Source organism: Orycteropus afer, unplaced genomic scaffold (assembly GCF_000298275.1).
Source record: "Orycteropus afer afer isolate SDZICR_OR568_19922 unplaced genomic scaffold, OryAfe1.0 scaffold00355, whole genome shotgun sequence".
NCBI lineage: Eukaryota > Metazoa > Chordata > Mammalia > Tubulidentata > Orycteropodidae > Orycteropus > Orycteropus afer.
This window is the reverse complement of record NW_006921942.1, coordinates 1,127,530-1,141,822: the sequence shown is the minus strand read 5'-3', so window position 1 is coordinate 1,141,822 and position 14,293 is coordinate 1,127,530. Positions and strand designations below refer to the sequence as shown.

Here is a 14,293-nt window from a genome sequence, read left to right as displayed (position 1 = left end):
TTCCCATGACGAGATCGGGTGTATATATTGTGAGCAGCCAATCAGTTGAAAGGGAGTTTCCCTAGGAGTGTGGACTGCTTCCAAGATATTTATGGACATCCTGGGAAAAAGAGACACTCTTCTGCGGATTGAGATCCTGTTGTGCTGCCTACAACTGTCCGTGAGCAAACAATCCACCATTTGGCCTGGAGATCTAGGATTAATCATTCATTGGAGTCAACAGCCAGTATACTGCCGTCCAACCTGGAGTTCATCAGCCCCTTCAGCTGCATGAGTTGGGAAAAGCCTCTAGCTTGCCATTTGATCCAAGAACTTAGGACTTGCCAGCTTCTGTAAGTGTGTGAGCCATTTTCCTAAGATAAATTTATATATGTATGTATATGTATGTATATTTAGGGACTCAATTAAGATGTATTATATTGAATTGAACTATGTATCCATGATGATAATGTATATAACTATTTATATATATATAAAGTGTATATGTATATATGTGTATATATATATATATACACACACACACACACACACACATATATATACATACACACACACCAAATGTGTTAGGCTGGGTTCTCTAGAGAACCAAAAACCAGTAAAGCTTATACATATAAGCATAAGCTTTACTGGTTTTGGTTCTCTAGAGAACCCAGCCTAACACATTTGGTACTGATAGTGGTTCTAGAGAGACAAAATCATAAGGATGGGCTTCCTAAATTGGTTCTCCAATTTGATTAATCATAAAGGCACTGATGACCCTGCCTCCGTTAGCAAAGAGGGCCCTGCTAATCCGTGGCGTGAGGTGGCAACAGTAATATGCAAAATAGCACCACCAATAGATCAAGTATTTTTGAGAAGTGAGGCTCTGGGTGATCGCATATTTGATACTTTTCTACAATTTTGTCAGCATGAGGAATATAAGAAAGCTGGCTGGTAGGTCCTACTTAGCTAGACAAAGTGGTGAAAGAGCGAAATGAGTTCAGGGCTTCTGAGTCACAGCTCATGTGCTGCATAAAAGATCTCAATGTTTCCAGTTGTGCTGAAATAAAGCCTTATTTCTTCTAGTAACAGAGCTGATGTTGCTGAGAAACAAGCCCAGAGGGTGGCTGAATTACAACACCAATTGAACTGCCAACCCAGAATGGTGTCTGAAGTTAAAGTGAGGGCATTGGTTGGGAAAAAAACAGGATCCTGAAACCTGGAATGGGAACATATGGGAAGATCAGGATATGGAGCCTGTAAATTCTGTTGAATTCTTCCCATCTGAAAGGATTACTATAAAACCATTATCCCTTCCACCTCTGTTGGATGGGATTAACCCAACTGTTCCTGCTGGGTCACTGCCTGAGGTAGATGCCAAGGAGGACATTGCTGAATGTTTCAGGTACTTCCCCAACCAGCTATTGTTGCTTCTAGACCAGAACTGAACTTAATTCCAAGCGAGCCCCAAAAGATAAAATACAAAGTGTGACTGAGGAGGTGGTACACTACACCCGAAAAGACCTACTTGATTTTGCTAATATGTATGGACAGAAACCTGGAGAATACATATGGGAATGGCTACTGAGGATGTGGGATAATGGTGCAAGGAATGTAACCTTAGATCAGTCTGAGTTTATTGATTTAGGCCCACTAAGTATGGATTCTTCATTCAATGTTTCAGCTTGAGAGGTTAGGAAAGGATCTAATTGTTTATTTGGTTGGCTTACTGAAGCATGGATTATGTGGTGGCCTGAAGGTTGGGCAATCCTACTTCCGTAGTGATACTGCCTCGGAAACCCAAGGAGGGGTCGCTATGAGTCGGGGCCGACTCGACGGCACATAACAACAAACAACAACCTTAAGTCAAGTTGAAGTACCAGACCTGTCTTGGTATAATGGAGAAAAAGGTATTCAGAAGCTTAGGGAAATTGCATGTTAGAATGGATTTATCACATTACACACCTAGAGCCAGAATGGAGAGTCCAGAAGACAGGCCTTTCACCAGTACGGTGAGGAACAAATTTGTGAAGGGAGCCCCAGCATCCTTGAAGACTGCTGTGATTGCTATTTTATGTAAGCTTGATTTCAAAGTGGGAACTGCCCTAATTGAACTAAGACTTAACTATAATGGGGCTAATTGTACCCCATAGTAGTAGGAGACAAGTGGCAGCAGTTAACTGACAAAGACAAGGCGGGTGTGGTTACTATAATGGACAGCAGAGTCAAAACAGTAATTAGAATATTCTGACTTGTGTGGAATTATGGCATTGGGTACTTAGCCATGGTGTTCCTAGGAGTGAAATATATGGCAAATCTACTAAATATTTACTTGATCTGCATACAGAATTCTAGGTCACGTGAACAGCAGTCTAGATTGAATCACCAAAACACAAAGTCACGGCCTCTCAATCAATTCCCAGACTTGAGTCAGTTTACAGACCCACAACCCCTTGAATGAAGGGGGAGGCTGGGTCCTCTTGAGGAAAGACCCCACTACAGTGCCAAAAATTTATAATGTCGGTCTTTCTCCCAGCCTTCCCCCAAAGGGATTGAGGCCTTTTACAAGAGTTAACGTTTCATTGGGGAAAAGGAAATAATCAGACTTTTCGGGGATTACTAGATATTGGCTCTGAACTGACGCTAATTCCAGGAGACCCAAAGTGTCACTGGGGCCCATCAGTCAGAGTGGGGGCATATGGAAGTCAAGTTATTGATGGAGTCTTAGCCAAGGTGCGTCTCACAGTGGGTCCAGTGGGTTCCCGAACCCATACTGTAGTGATTTCCCCAGTTCCAGAATACATAATTGGAATAGATATACTGAGCAATTGGCAGAATTCCCACATTGGGTCCCTGACATGTGCACTAAGGGCTATTATGGTAGGAAAAGCCAAGTGGAAGCCATTAGAACTGCCTGTACCTACAAAAATAGTAAACCAAAAGCAATACCACATCCCTGAGGGGTTGCAGAGATTACTGCCACCGTTTAAGGACTAGAAGGATACAGGGGTGGTGATTCCCACCACATCCCCATTTAATTCGCCTGTTTGGCCTGTGCAAAAAACAGATGGATCTTAGAGAATGACAGTATATTATTGTAAACTTAATCAAGTGGTGACTCCAATTGTAGCTGCTCTTCCTGATGTGGTTTCATTGCTTGAGCAAATTAGCACATCTCCTGGTACTTGGTATGCAGCTATCAATCTGGCCTTTTCTCGATACAAATTTCGAAGGACTATCAGAAGCAGTTTGTCTTCTGCTGGCAAGGCCAATATACCTCCACAGTGCTTCTTTAGGGGTATATCAACTCCCCAGCACTATGTCATAATTTAGTCTATAGGGATCTTGATTGCCTTTCCCTTCCACAAGACATCATGCTGGTCCATTATATTGATGACATTATGCTGATTGGACCCAGTAAGGAAGAAGTATCAATGACTCTAGACTCATTGAGGAGACATCTGTGTGCTAGAAGGTGGGAAATTAACCCAACAGAAATGTAGGGACCTTCCACCTCAGTGAAATTTCTAGTGGTCCAGAGGTGTGGAGCATGTTGAGATATTTCTATTAAAGTGAAGGTTAAGTTATTGTATCTGGCTTCCTCTGCAACTAAAAAGGAGGCACAATGTCTGGTTGGCCTCTTTGGATTTTGGAGGCAACATATCCCTCATTTGTTTGTGTTGCTGTGACCTATTTATCAAGTGACTCAGAAAGCTGCTAGTTTTGAGTGGGGACCAGAGTAACAGAAGGCCCTGCAACAGGTTCAGGCTGCCGTGCAGGCTGCTCTGCCACTTGGGCAGTATGATTCAGCTGATCCAATGGTGCTTGAGTGTCTGTAGCAGATAGAGATGCTGTCTGGAGGCTTTGGCAGGTCTCTATTGGTGACTCGTGATGCAGACCTTTGGGATTTTGGAGCAAAGCCCTACCATCCTCTGCAGATAACTACTCTCCTTTTGAGAAACAGCTTTTGGCTTGTTACTGGGCTTTAGTAGAGACTGAACACCTAACCATGGGCCACCAAGTCACCATGAGCCCTGAGCTGTCCATCATGAACTGGGTGTTGTCTGACCCAGAGTCATTATGTTGGATGTGCACAGCAGCGTTCCATCATTAAATGCAAGTAGTATATCATAGATTAGGCTTGAGCAGGACCTGAAGGCAAAAGTAAGTTGCATGAGGAAGTAGCCCAAATGCCTATGGTCTCCGCTCCAGTCACATTACCTTCCCTCTCCCAGTCTGCACCTGTGGCCTCATGGGGAGTTCCTCATGGTCAACTAAGGAAGAAAAAACTCATGTCTGGTTTACAGATGGTTCTGTGTAATATGCAGGCACCACTCGAAAGTGGACAACAGTAGCACTGCAGCCTGTTTCTGGGACTCCCCTAAAGGACAATGGTGAAGGGAAATCCTCCCAATGGGCAGAACTTCAAGTTGTGCATCTGGCTATTCATTTTGCATGGAACAAGAAATGGCCAGATGTATGACTGCATATGGATTCATGGGCTGTGGCCAATGGCTTGGGACTTGGAAGGAGCATTATTGGAAAATTGGTGACAAGGATGTATGGGGAAGAGGTATGTGGATAGATCTCTCCAGATGGGCCAAAGGAGTAAAGATATTTGTGTCTCATGTGAATGCCCATCAAAAGGTGACCTCAGCAGAGGAGGACTTTAACAATCAGGTGGACAGGATGACACATTGAGTGGAAACCAGCCAACCTTTTCCCCCAACTAATCCTGTCATTGCTTAATGTGGCCATGGTGGCAGGGATGGAGGTTATGCATGGGCTCAGCAACATGGACTCCCACTTACCAAGGCTGATTTGGCTACTGCCACTGCTGAGTACCCAATCTGCCAGCAGCAGAGACCAACATTGAGTCCACGATATGGAACTATTCCTTGGGGTGATCAGCCAGCAACCTGGTGGCAGGTTGATTACATTGGACCACTTCCATCATGGAAAGGACAGCGTTTTGTTCTTAGTGGAAATACGTACTTATTCTGGATATGTATTTGCTTTCGCTGCATGCAATGCTTCTGCCAAAACTGCCATCCGTTGACTTACACGATGTCTTATCCACCGTCATGGTATCCCACACAGCATTGCTTCAGGTCAGGGGACTCACTTCACAGCAAATGAAGCGTGGCAATGGGCCTATGCTCGTGGAATTCACTGGTCTTAGCATGTTCCCCATTATCCTGAAGCAGCTGGCTTGACAGAGCAATGGAATGGCCTATTAAAAACACAATTACAGTGCCAGGTAGGTGGCAATACCTTGAAGGATTGGGGCAATGTTCTCCAGGAGGCTGTGTATGCTCTAAATCAGCATTCAATATATGGAGCTGTTTCTCCAATAACCACGATTCATGGGTCCAAGAACCAAGGTGTGGAAATGGGAGTGGTAGCACTCACTATTACCCCTGGTGAACTACTCAAACATTTTTTGCTTCTTTCCCCTACTACCCTATGCTCTGCAGACCTGGAGATCTTACTCCCAAAAGGAGGAACACTCCCACCTGGAGACACAATATTGATTGCATTGAACTAGAAGTTAAGAATGCCACCTGGCCATTTTGGTTGGCTTCCTCATGCCTCTGATCAACAAAGAAGATAATACATTAATACATTACTGTATTATCTGGTGTGATAGATCCTGATTACCAAAGGGAAACTGAATTGACATACATAATAGAGGTAAAGAAGAATACGTCTGGAATACAGGAGATTCTTTAGGGTGTCCCTTAGTATTACTATGTCCTGTAATTAAAATAAATGGAAAATTACAGCAACCCAATTCTGATATGACTCCTCATGGCCCAGACCCTTCAGGAATGAAGGTTTGGGTCACCCCACCAGGCAAAGAACCACAACCAGCTGAGGTGCTTGGTGAGGGCAAAGTAAACATGGAATGGGTTGTGGAAGAAAGATCAGCTACGACCATGTGACCAGTTGCAGAAACTAGGACTGTGATTGTTGTATTTCTTCATTGTTTATGTGCATGAAATATTTTTGTTTCCTTCCCTGGTGGTGTAGTGCCTAAGGCATTTGACGGCTAACCAGAAGGCTGGCAGTTCAAACCCACCAGCCATTCCTCTGAAGGAAAGTTGGGCAATCTACTTCTGTAGTGATATTGCCTTGAAACCCAAGGAGGGGTCACTATGAATCAGATTTGACTCAACGCAGTGGGTTTGGTTTTTGGCTTTCTGTTATGAACTTTGAGATGTAAACAAGGTTAATGTGTTTCAGTTGTACGCATGTTAGTGTATCATGTTAGTTTATAATTGTCCTTAGAGACTATATATGGTTAAAGAGATGAGTACAACTGCCAAGTTGACAAGGGGTGGACTATGATAGCTGGAGTTGTGTGTCAACTTGGCTGGTCCACAATTCTGAGTGGTTTGAGTGCTTGTGATGTGGGTTATTCCCATGATGTGATTGGATATATGTTTTGAGCAGCCAATCAGATGAAAAGGAGTTTCCCTAAGGGTGTGGCCTGCTTCCAATATATTTATGGACATGCTGAGAAAAAGAGACATTCTTTTGTGGATTGGGATACTGTTGTGCTACCTACAACTGTCCGTGAGCAATCCACCATTTAGCCTGGAGATCTGAGATTCATCATTTCTTGGAGTCAACAGCCAGTGTACTGCCTGCCAACCTTGAGCTCAGCGCCTGCAGCTGTGTGAATCGGGAAAAGCCTCCAGCTTGACATTTGATCCAAGAATTTGGGACTTCCCAGCTTCTATAAGTGTGTGAGCCATTTTCCTGAGATAAATTTCTCTCTCTCTCTCTATAAACTTTACTGGTTTTGCTTCTCTAGAGAACCAAGCCTAACACAATCAGGATAGGCTTCAGTGAGAAGGTAATATCTGAGCAAAGATGAGAAGGTAAGCATGTAGGACATCTGGAGGAACAGCTAATGTAAAAGCCCTAAAACAAGAGGGAGGCTGGAGTTTAGGAGAGGTCTGGGCTGGAGACACAATTTTGGCAGTTATTAGCATAGAACTGGTATAAACAAGACTAGATGAAATTACTGAGGCAGGGAGGGTAGAGAGAAAAGTGACATAATGTCTTTCACTGGAAAGAATCAAAGGAATTAAAATTCTTGGGGAATCTAAGATGAAAGAAATATAGCAGAACACAAGGAACAGTGTCTATCCCCACTATATCCTTTTGTCTATTAAAGTCATACAAGGACTTAAGATTTAGACAGGCCAGAAAAAAAGTAAATGTAGTTAATAGAAAAATCTAGAGATACTGGTATATATTCTGGATTATAGTTCCGATCTTGGGCTTACGATGTTCAGGTAACTGAACTGTTTATTCTATCTGCCACATACCACAGTAAAAGTTGAACTTAACTATCTCCAATTATGTTTGGAAGGATGCAGTATCTATTTCACTAAGTATAATGAAGTATACTATAGGACAACCCCTCTACTTCCCCATACTTACCTGCGTAAATATGCCACTCACAGTCACACTGCTCCCAGCCACTGACACTCTTTGATGGGCCTTTTATTATGTTGTTCTGTCTGGTATCTTAAAAGATTCTTCTACTAATAGAAAGAGCATTTCAAAACAAATACTATATGCTAGGCAAAGTTTTGAAAAATCAGTAAGAGCCACCAATCTCAATGTATCTATTCTCAAAAAGGCATCAGCATGTATTAAGGAATTACGGTATTTTTATGTGGAATGATGGCATTGAGGTTATATTTTAAAACAGTGCTTATCTTTTAGAGATACATCCCAAAGTATTTAGAGATGAACAAAAAAGCAACATTATGAAGTATGCATAAATGTCTCCATAAATAATTCCTAGACCCCTATAACAGCACTACAAATGAGCTTATTATTCCAATAAAATAGTAATACCAAATACTTGTGCCATAACTATATTTAAAAAAAACCGAACAGTGCCACTAAGTCGATTCTGACTCAACGCAACTCCCACAAGGTTTCCTAGGCTGTAAATCTTTATAGAAGCAGATTGCCTCATCTTCCTCCTGTGGAGTGGCTGGTGGGTTCAAACCACTGAACTTTTGGTGAGCTGCCAAATACATTAAGCACTGTACCACCAGACTAATTCAACATTAACCAAAACCAAACCCATTGCTACTGATTCTGATTCATAGTGACTCTACGAGACAGAGTGGAACTGCCCTATGGAGTTTCCAAAGCTGTAATCTTTGTGGAAGCAGACTGCCATAATCTTTCTCCCGCAGAGTGGCAAACTCCAAACCAAACTCACTGCCGTCTAGTCAAATCCGACTCATAGTGACCCCTCTTCAGGTTTCTGAGGCGGTATCTCTACGAAGTTGATTGTCCAATCTTCCTTCCAAGGAGTGGCTTGGTGGGTTTGAACCTTTGCTAGAGGGTATGTAAATCTATTAATAGCAACACAGTAATTACCATTTAGTGTGGAATTTAAGAGTCCTTGTAGTGCAGTGCTAACCAGCCTTCTGGTTAGCAGTCAAATGCTTTAGGCACACCACCACAGTGGTTTCAAACTCTGGCCTCTGGGTTAGCAGCCCAATGTTGAACCACTGCACTACACGGACTCTTTTAAATTCCACACTAAATGGTAATTACTATGTTGCTATTAATAGCTTTACATACCCTCCAGCAAAGGTGGGAGGAGCTCTGGTAGCATAGTGCCTAAGGCACTTGACTGTTAACCAGAAGGTGGTGGTTCAAACCCACCAGCCACTCCTCGGAAGGAAGGTTGGGCAATCCTACTTCCGTAGTGATACTGCCTCGGAAACCCAAGGATGGGTCGCTATGAGTCGAGCTGACTCAATGGCAAACAACAACAACAACATAGCAAAGGTGGCAAACTACAACCTTCAGGCCAAATACAACCCACCACTTGTTCTTACAAATACAATTTACTGGCACACACACACACACATTCATTTGTCAGGGGTTCTCAATTAAGGGCAATTTTGCTCCTCAGAGGACATCTGGCAATTTCTGGAGGCATTTTTTGCTTGTCAAAATTGGGGAGCAGGTGTGCTATTGGCATCTACCACTGGCATCTTGTGGGCAGAGGCCAGTAGTGCTGCTAAGCATTCTACAATGCACAGTATAGTTGCCTACAACGAAGTATTATTTGGCCCAAAATGTCAACAGTACCTAGGTTAAGATACTCTGATTTATGATACTGTGTCTGGATAATTTCCTACTACAATGGCAGAGTTATATAGCTGTGACAGAGACCAAATGGCTTATAAAGCCTAATTTATTTACCATGTGACCCTAAAAAAAAGTTTGCCAACTATTATTCTATAAAATCCACAAAATTTATATTTGTATTTATACAAGTATTTCATGAACAGATTACCTATTAATTTTAGAAACGTTCCTGTTGTGTGTCAACTTGGCTGGGCCTGGTTGAGTTGCTGGGCAGCTGGATGTAGTTATTCCCCATGGTAAGATTGGTAATTAACTCCATGAAGTGAGTTGAAGCAGCTGAGTAGCTGCTTTAGGGATGTGGTCTGCTTCCTGTATATTAGCAGCAGCTTTGGGAATAGTCTCTAGCTGATGGCATGCTTGAACCCTGCATGTAGCCATGTCATTGTTCAGCAGCCTGACATGCTCTGCTGATCTTGGGACTTTCAATGGACTTGAATTAATGGCCTGTCATGTGGTAACATCGGGACTGTGCCTTTTTACTTGTCAACCTTGGGCTTGTCAGTCTCAGCTGCCACATGCTGTCTGCATGAAGAAAAGCCTTTAGCTTCAGTGGGCCGGGAGCAGGAGGCAGAGCTGAAGTCAAGGTCGAGGGGCTTTCACCCAGCCCCTAGAGCCTGGCACTTTGAACTTGGACTTAAAGCCTCCAAACTGTGAGAGTATAAACTCCTGTTTGTTCAAGTCATCCCATTTGTAGTATATTCCTGTCAGAGCGGCACTAGGTAACCAGAACAGTTCCTTTAACAGTATTCCTTCTAAAAAAAGGCAACCCTTTCTGGCCATGTAAAAGACTATAGTAATAGGCTGTACTTTATTTTATTGATTCATTAAAGATTATTTAAAACCATGATTTTTGAAAAAGCCAGTCCACAAGTTGATGATCAGCCATGATGAAGTTCTCACTGCCCTACAGTGAATAGCAAAAGTAAGGACAAATTTAAGAGGGTTTCATAAAGCCGACTTAATTCACTGTAAAGGTCTGTTCTTTACACTGAACTTCCTGCATTTTAAAATATTAAAATGCCCTTTCTGAAACAATGCTGATAATAGGTAGTTTTTTAATATGGCAAAGTCTATAGCTGCAAACATTGTGTCAAATCATCTTATTAAAAAATACTATAGGCTCTTAGGGAGCTCTGGTAGCATAGTTCCTAAGGCACTTGACTGCTAACCTGAAGGCTGGCAGTTCATACCCATCAGCCACTCCTTGGAAGGCTGGGCAATCCACTTCTGCAGTAATACTGCCTTGGAAACCCAAGGAGGGGTTGCTATGAGTCGGGTCCAACTTCACGGCACGTTAACAACAATGTGGGTTCTTAAACTCCAAAAGTCAGAACCACTGATTTAGAGGGTTTTTGCTTCAAAGTAAATTCTTTTGATGTTGAATATGTATCAAATATCATTGCTGAAGGTATTTCTTAAATGTGTTTTGCAGTGTCTAATAAGTGATGAACTACAGCTGAAGGCTTTTCCACATTCATTACAATCGTAAGGTTTTTCTCCAGTATGAATTCTCTGATGTTTAGCAAAGGATGAATCATGCCTAAAGGCTTTCCCACAATGACTGCATTCATAAGGTTTCACTCCAGTATGGACTCTCTGATGGATAGAAAGATGTATTCTCTGGCTAAAAGCTTTCCCACATTCCTTGCATTTATATGGTCTTTCTCCAGTATGAGTTCTTAGGTGTTGAGTTAGGTATGTGCTATGGCTGAAGGTTTTACTGCATACGTTACAAATATAGGGTTTCACACCACTATGAATTATCTCATGTTGCCTAAGATGTCTCATCTGGAAAAATGCTTTTCCACAATCTTTGCATGTAAAAGGTTTCTCTCTAACATGAGTTCTCAGATGCTGGATCAGTCCAATGCTCTGGCTAAAGGCTTTCTCACATACACCACATTCATAGGGCTTCTCCCCAGTATGAATTCTAACATGTTGAGTAAGAGACGAAGGATGCCTGAAGGTTTTGCCACATTCCTTACATTCATAGGGTTTCTCACCAGTATGGATTCTCTGATGTGGAATAAGAGATGAACTTTGGCTAAAGGCTTTTCCACATTCCTTACATCGGAAAGGCTTCTCACCAGTATGAATTCTCATGTGTTCAGTCAGATGAATTAGCTGTTTAAAAATTTTTTCACAAATATTACATTCAAAAGTTTTCATTTTTGCATAACTTCTCGTATGATCGATTGAATCTAAATTGTATCTGCTTCTCTTCCCAGAAGTATCACATTTATGAACTCTTTTTCTTGGAGCACCTACCGGTCCTGGAATAACTTTTGAGCTCACATGAATACTTTTCTCAAATCTGTTAGATTCTTGGCCTCTCTCCTGAGTGAGGGCTTTCTTGCACATCAAGAGGACTTGCACCTCCCCTATTCCTTGGTTTCCCTGGTGACTTTCTAACTTATCACATTTGGAGACTTTTCCCAATGTGGAGTACAAATTGCTTCCTTTTGTGGACCTCTCCATCATCAGGCCACAGTGTAATACTTTCCAAGAAATACCATTCTTTAAAGTTGATTCTTTGGTTTCTATTTTGTTCTCTAAATCTGAAAGAAATTAAAAAAACAAAAACAAATGACTGACATTCACTGCCCTTTAAAAAATAAATTGCCATAATGATTATGAGAGATAAAAAATAATATATACTAGTTTCAGGAGTGGGAGCTCTGGTAGCATAGTGCCTAAGGCACTTGACTGCTAACCAGAAGGTTGGCAGTTCAAACCCACCAGCCACTCCTTGGAAGGAAGATGAAGCAATCTACTTCCGTAGTGATACTGACTCGGAAACCCAAGGAGGGGTCACTATGAGTCGGGTCAGACTTGACGGCACATAACAACAACAACAACAACAGTTTCAGGAAACTTGGACTTTGTTCAAATGTGATACTGCCATCTAAAAGTTGATATGAAAGTGGGAAAAAAGTGGTGAGGAGAAAACATGCTGTTTCATGTACATGAAGTAACTTTAAAAAACTGGGAGGCCCACATTCATGTGGACTGCAAGAGGAAAAAGACTGGAAGAAACATTGTTGTTTAAGGGCAAATATCAAGTGAGAAGGTCAAGGAATATGGGATTCTAGCATGACATCTCAAGCTCACATTTCTATGCTAAAATTTTATCTCAAATTCCTATTTAACTTTAAAGCAAAGTATTAAATAACATAGGGATGTATTACTAAAAAGGGAAACTCTCCCTATCCTACTTCCTTTCCTTCCAATCTCTTAAGATTTAGAACATATCTCTTACCACACTGTTATTGATTGAATTATATCCCCAAAAAATATGTGTTGTAAAAAATACCTTGTGTCTGTGGTTATAATCCCATTTGAGAATGGGTTGTTTTTGTTATGTTAATAAGATAGAATTAGTGTAGGATATATCTTGAGTCAATCTCTTTTGAGATATAAAAGAGATTAAACAAGCAAGCAGAGATGGGGGAAGAGAGATGTCAATCCACATGAAGAATGCCCACCCAGGAGCAGAAGCATAGAAGGACTTCCTCTAGAGTTCACAGAGAAAGAAAGCCTTCCTCTAAAGTGGGCACCCTAAATCCAGACTTCTAGCCTCCTAAACTGTTGTTGTTGTTGTTGTTGTTATGTGCCGTCGAGTCGGCCCCGACTCATAGCGACCCCTCCTTGGGTTTCCGAGGCAGTATCATTACGGAAGTAGGACTGCCCAACCTTCCTTCCGAGGAGTGGCTGGTGGGTTTGAACCGCCAGCCTTCTGGTTAGCAGTCAAGTGCTTTAGCCACTATGCTACCAGAGCTCCCTCCTAAACTGTAAGAAAATAAAATTCTGTTTGTTAAAGTTGTCCATTTGTGGTAATTCTGTTATAGCAGCATTAAATAACTAAGACAGAATTTGGTACTGAGAGTAGGGTGCTGCTCTAATGATACCTAAAATATAGAAGTGGTTTTGAAATTGGGTAATAGGTGGAGATTGGAAGAGTTGTCAGTGCCTAACAGTAAAACAGGAGCTCTGGTAGCGTATTGCCTAAGGCACTTGACTGCTAACCAAAAGGCTGGCGGTTCAAATCCACCAGCCACTCCTCAGAAGGAAAGTTGGGCAATCTACTTCCATAGCAATACTACCTCGGAAAACCAAGGAGGGGTCGCTATGAGTCAGGTCCAATTTGACGGCATATAACAACAACAACAATAGTAAAAAACGTAGATTGGAGTGGAGACTATTGGTAGAATTATGAATGACAAAGGCAATTCTGGTGTGGGGTCAGAAGGAAGTGAGGGGAATCATAAAGTCTCTATTGTCTTAACAGAGTAAGTATGGCACCAGCAATACAATGTTGCCAGGAATATGGAAGGAAGACCAGAGAAGAGTTGATGCTTTTGAGTTGTGGTGTTGAAAAAGAATGCTGAAAAGTACCATGGACTGCTAAAAGAACAAACAAATCTACCCTGGAAGAGGTGCAGCCAGAATGCTCCTTGGAAGAGAGAATGGCCAGACTTCATCTCACCTACTTTGGTCATGTTGTCAGAAGGGACCATTCCCTGGAGAAGGATATCATGCTTGGTAAAAGTGGAGGGTCAGTGAAAAAGGGGAAGGCCCTCAACAAGATAGATTGACACATTGGCGGCAACAATGGGCTCCGGTATAGCAAGGATCGTGAGGCTGGCACAGGCCTGGGCAGTGTTTTGTTTTGTACATAAGGTCACTATGAGTTGGAGATGACTCGACGGCACCTAACAACAATAGGAATATGGACATTAAATGTGCTTCTGGTGAAGTGTTAAAAGAAAATGGTAAATGTGACTGGACAATGGAAGAAGGGCAATACTTCTTATGCAATGGCAAAGAACTTGCCACGATTACGTTCAAATGTTTGGTAGAACTTATAAGTAATGAACTTAGATATATGGCTGAGGAGATTTCTAAGCAAGCCCTTAAAGGAGCCATATGGCTTCTCCTTGCCACTTACTATAAAATATGAGAGGAAAGAGATGGACTTAAAAATGAACAGTGCAAAATGAAAACAGAACTTAAAAATTTGGAAAATTCTGGTGGGACTGTAAAATGGTACAACCATTGTGGAAAGCAGTATGGCGATTCCTTCAAAAGTTGGAATTAGAAATACCATTTGACCCAG

The 14,293-nt window shown here is 41.9% G+C and overlaps 1 protein-coding gene across 1 annotated transcript in view; it reads right to left on the bottom strand.

Annotated features, from left to right (window-relative positions):
- Positions 1-10,566: 10,566 nt before the first annotated feature.
- Positions 10,567-14,293, bottom strand: part of ZFP69B (ZFP69 zinc finger protein B) — a 15,543-nt gene continuing 11,816 nt past the window's right edge. Inside the window, exon 5 of the mRNA XM_007952701.2 lies at positions 10,567-11,735. Within this exon, the coding sequence (XP_007950892.1) occupies positions 10,567-11,735 (1,169 nt within the window). The remainder of the gene's footprint in view (positions 11,736-14,293) is intronic.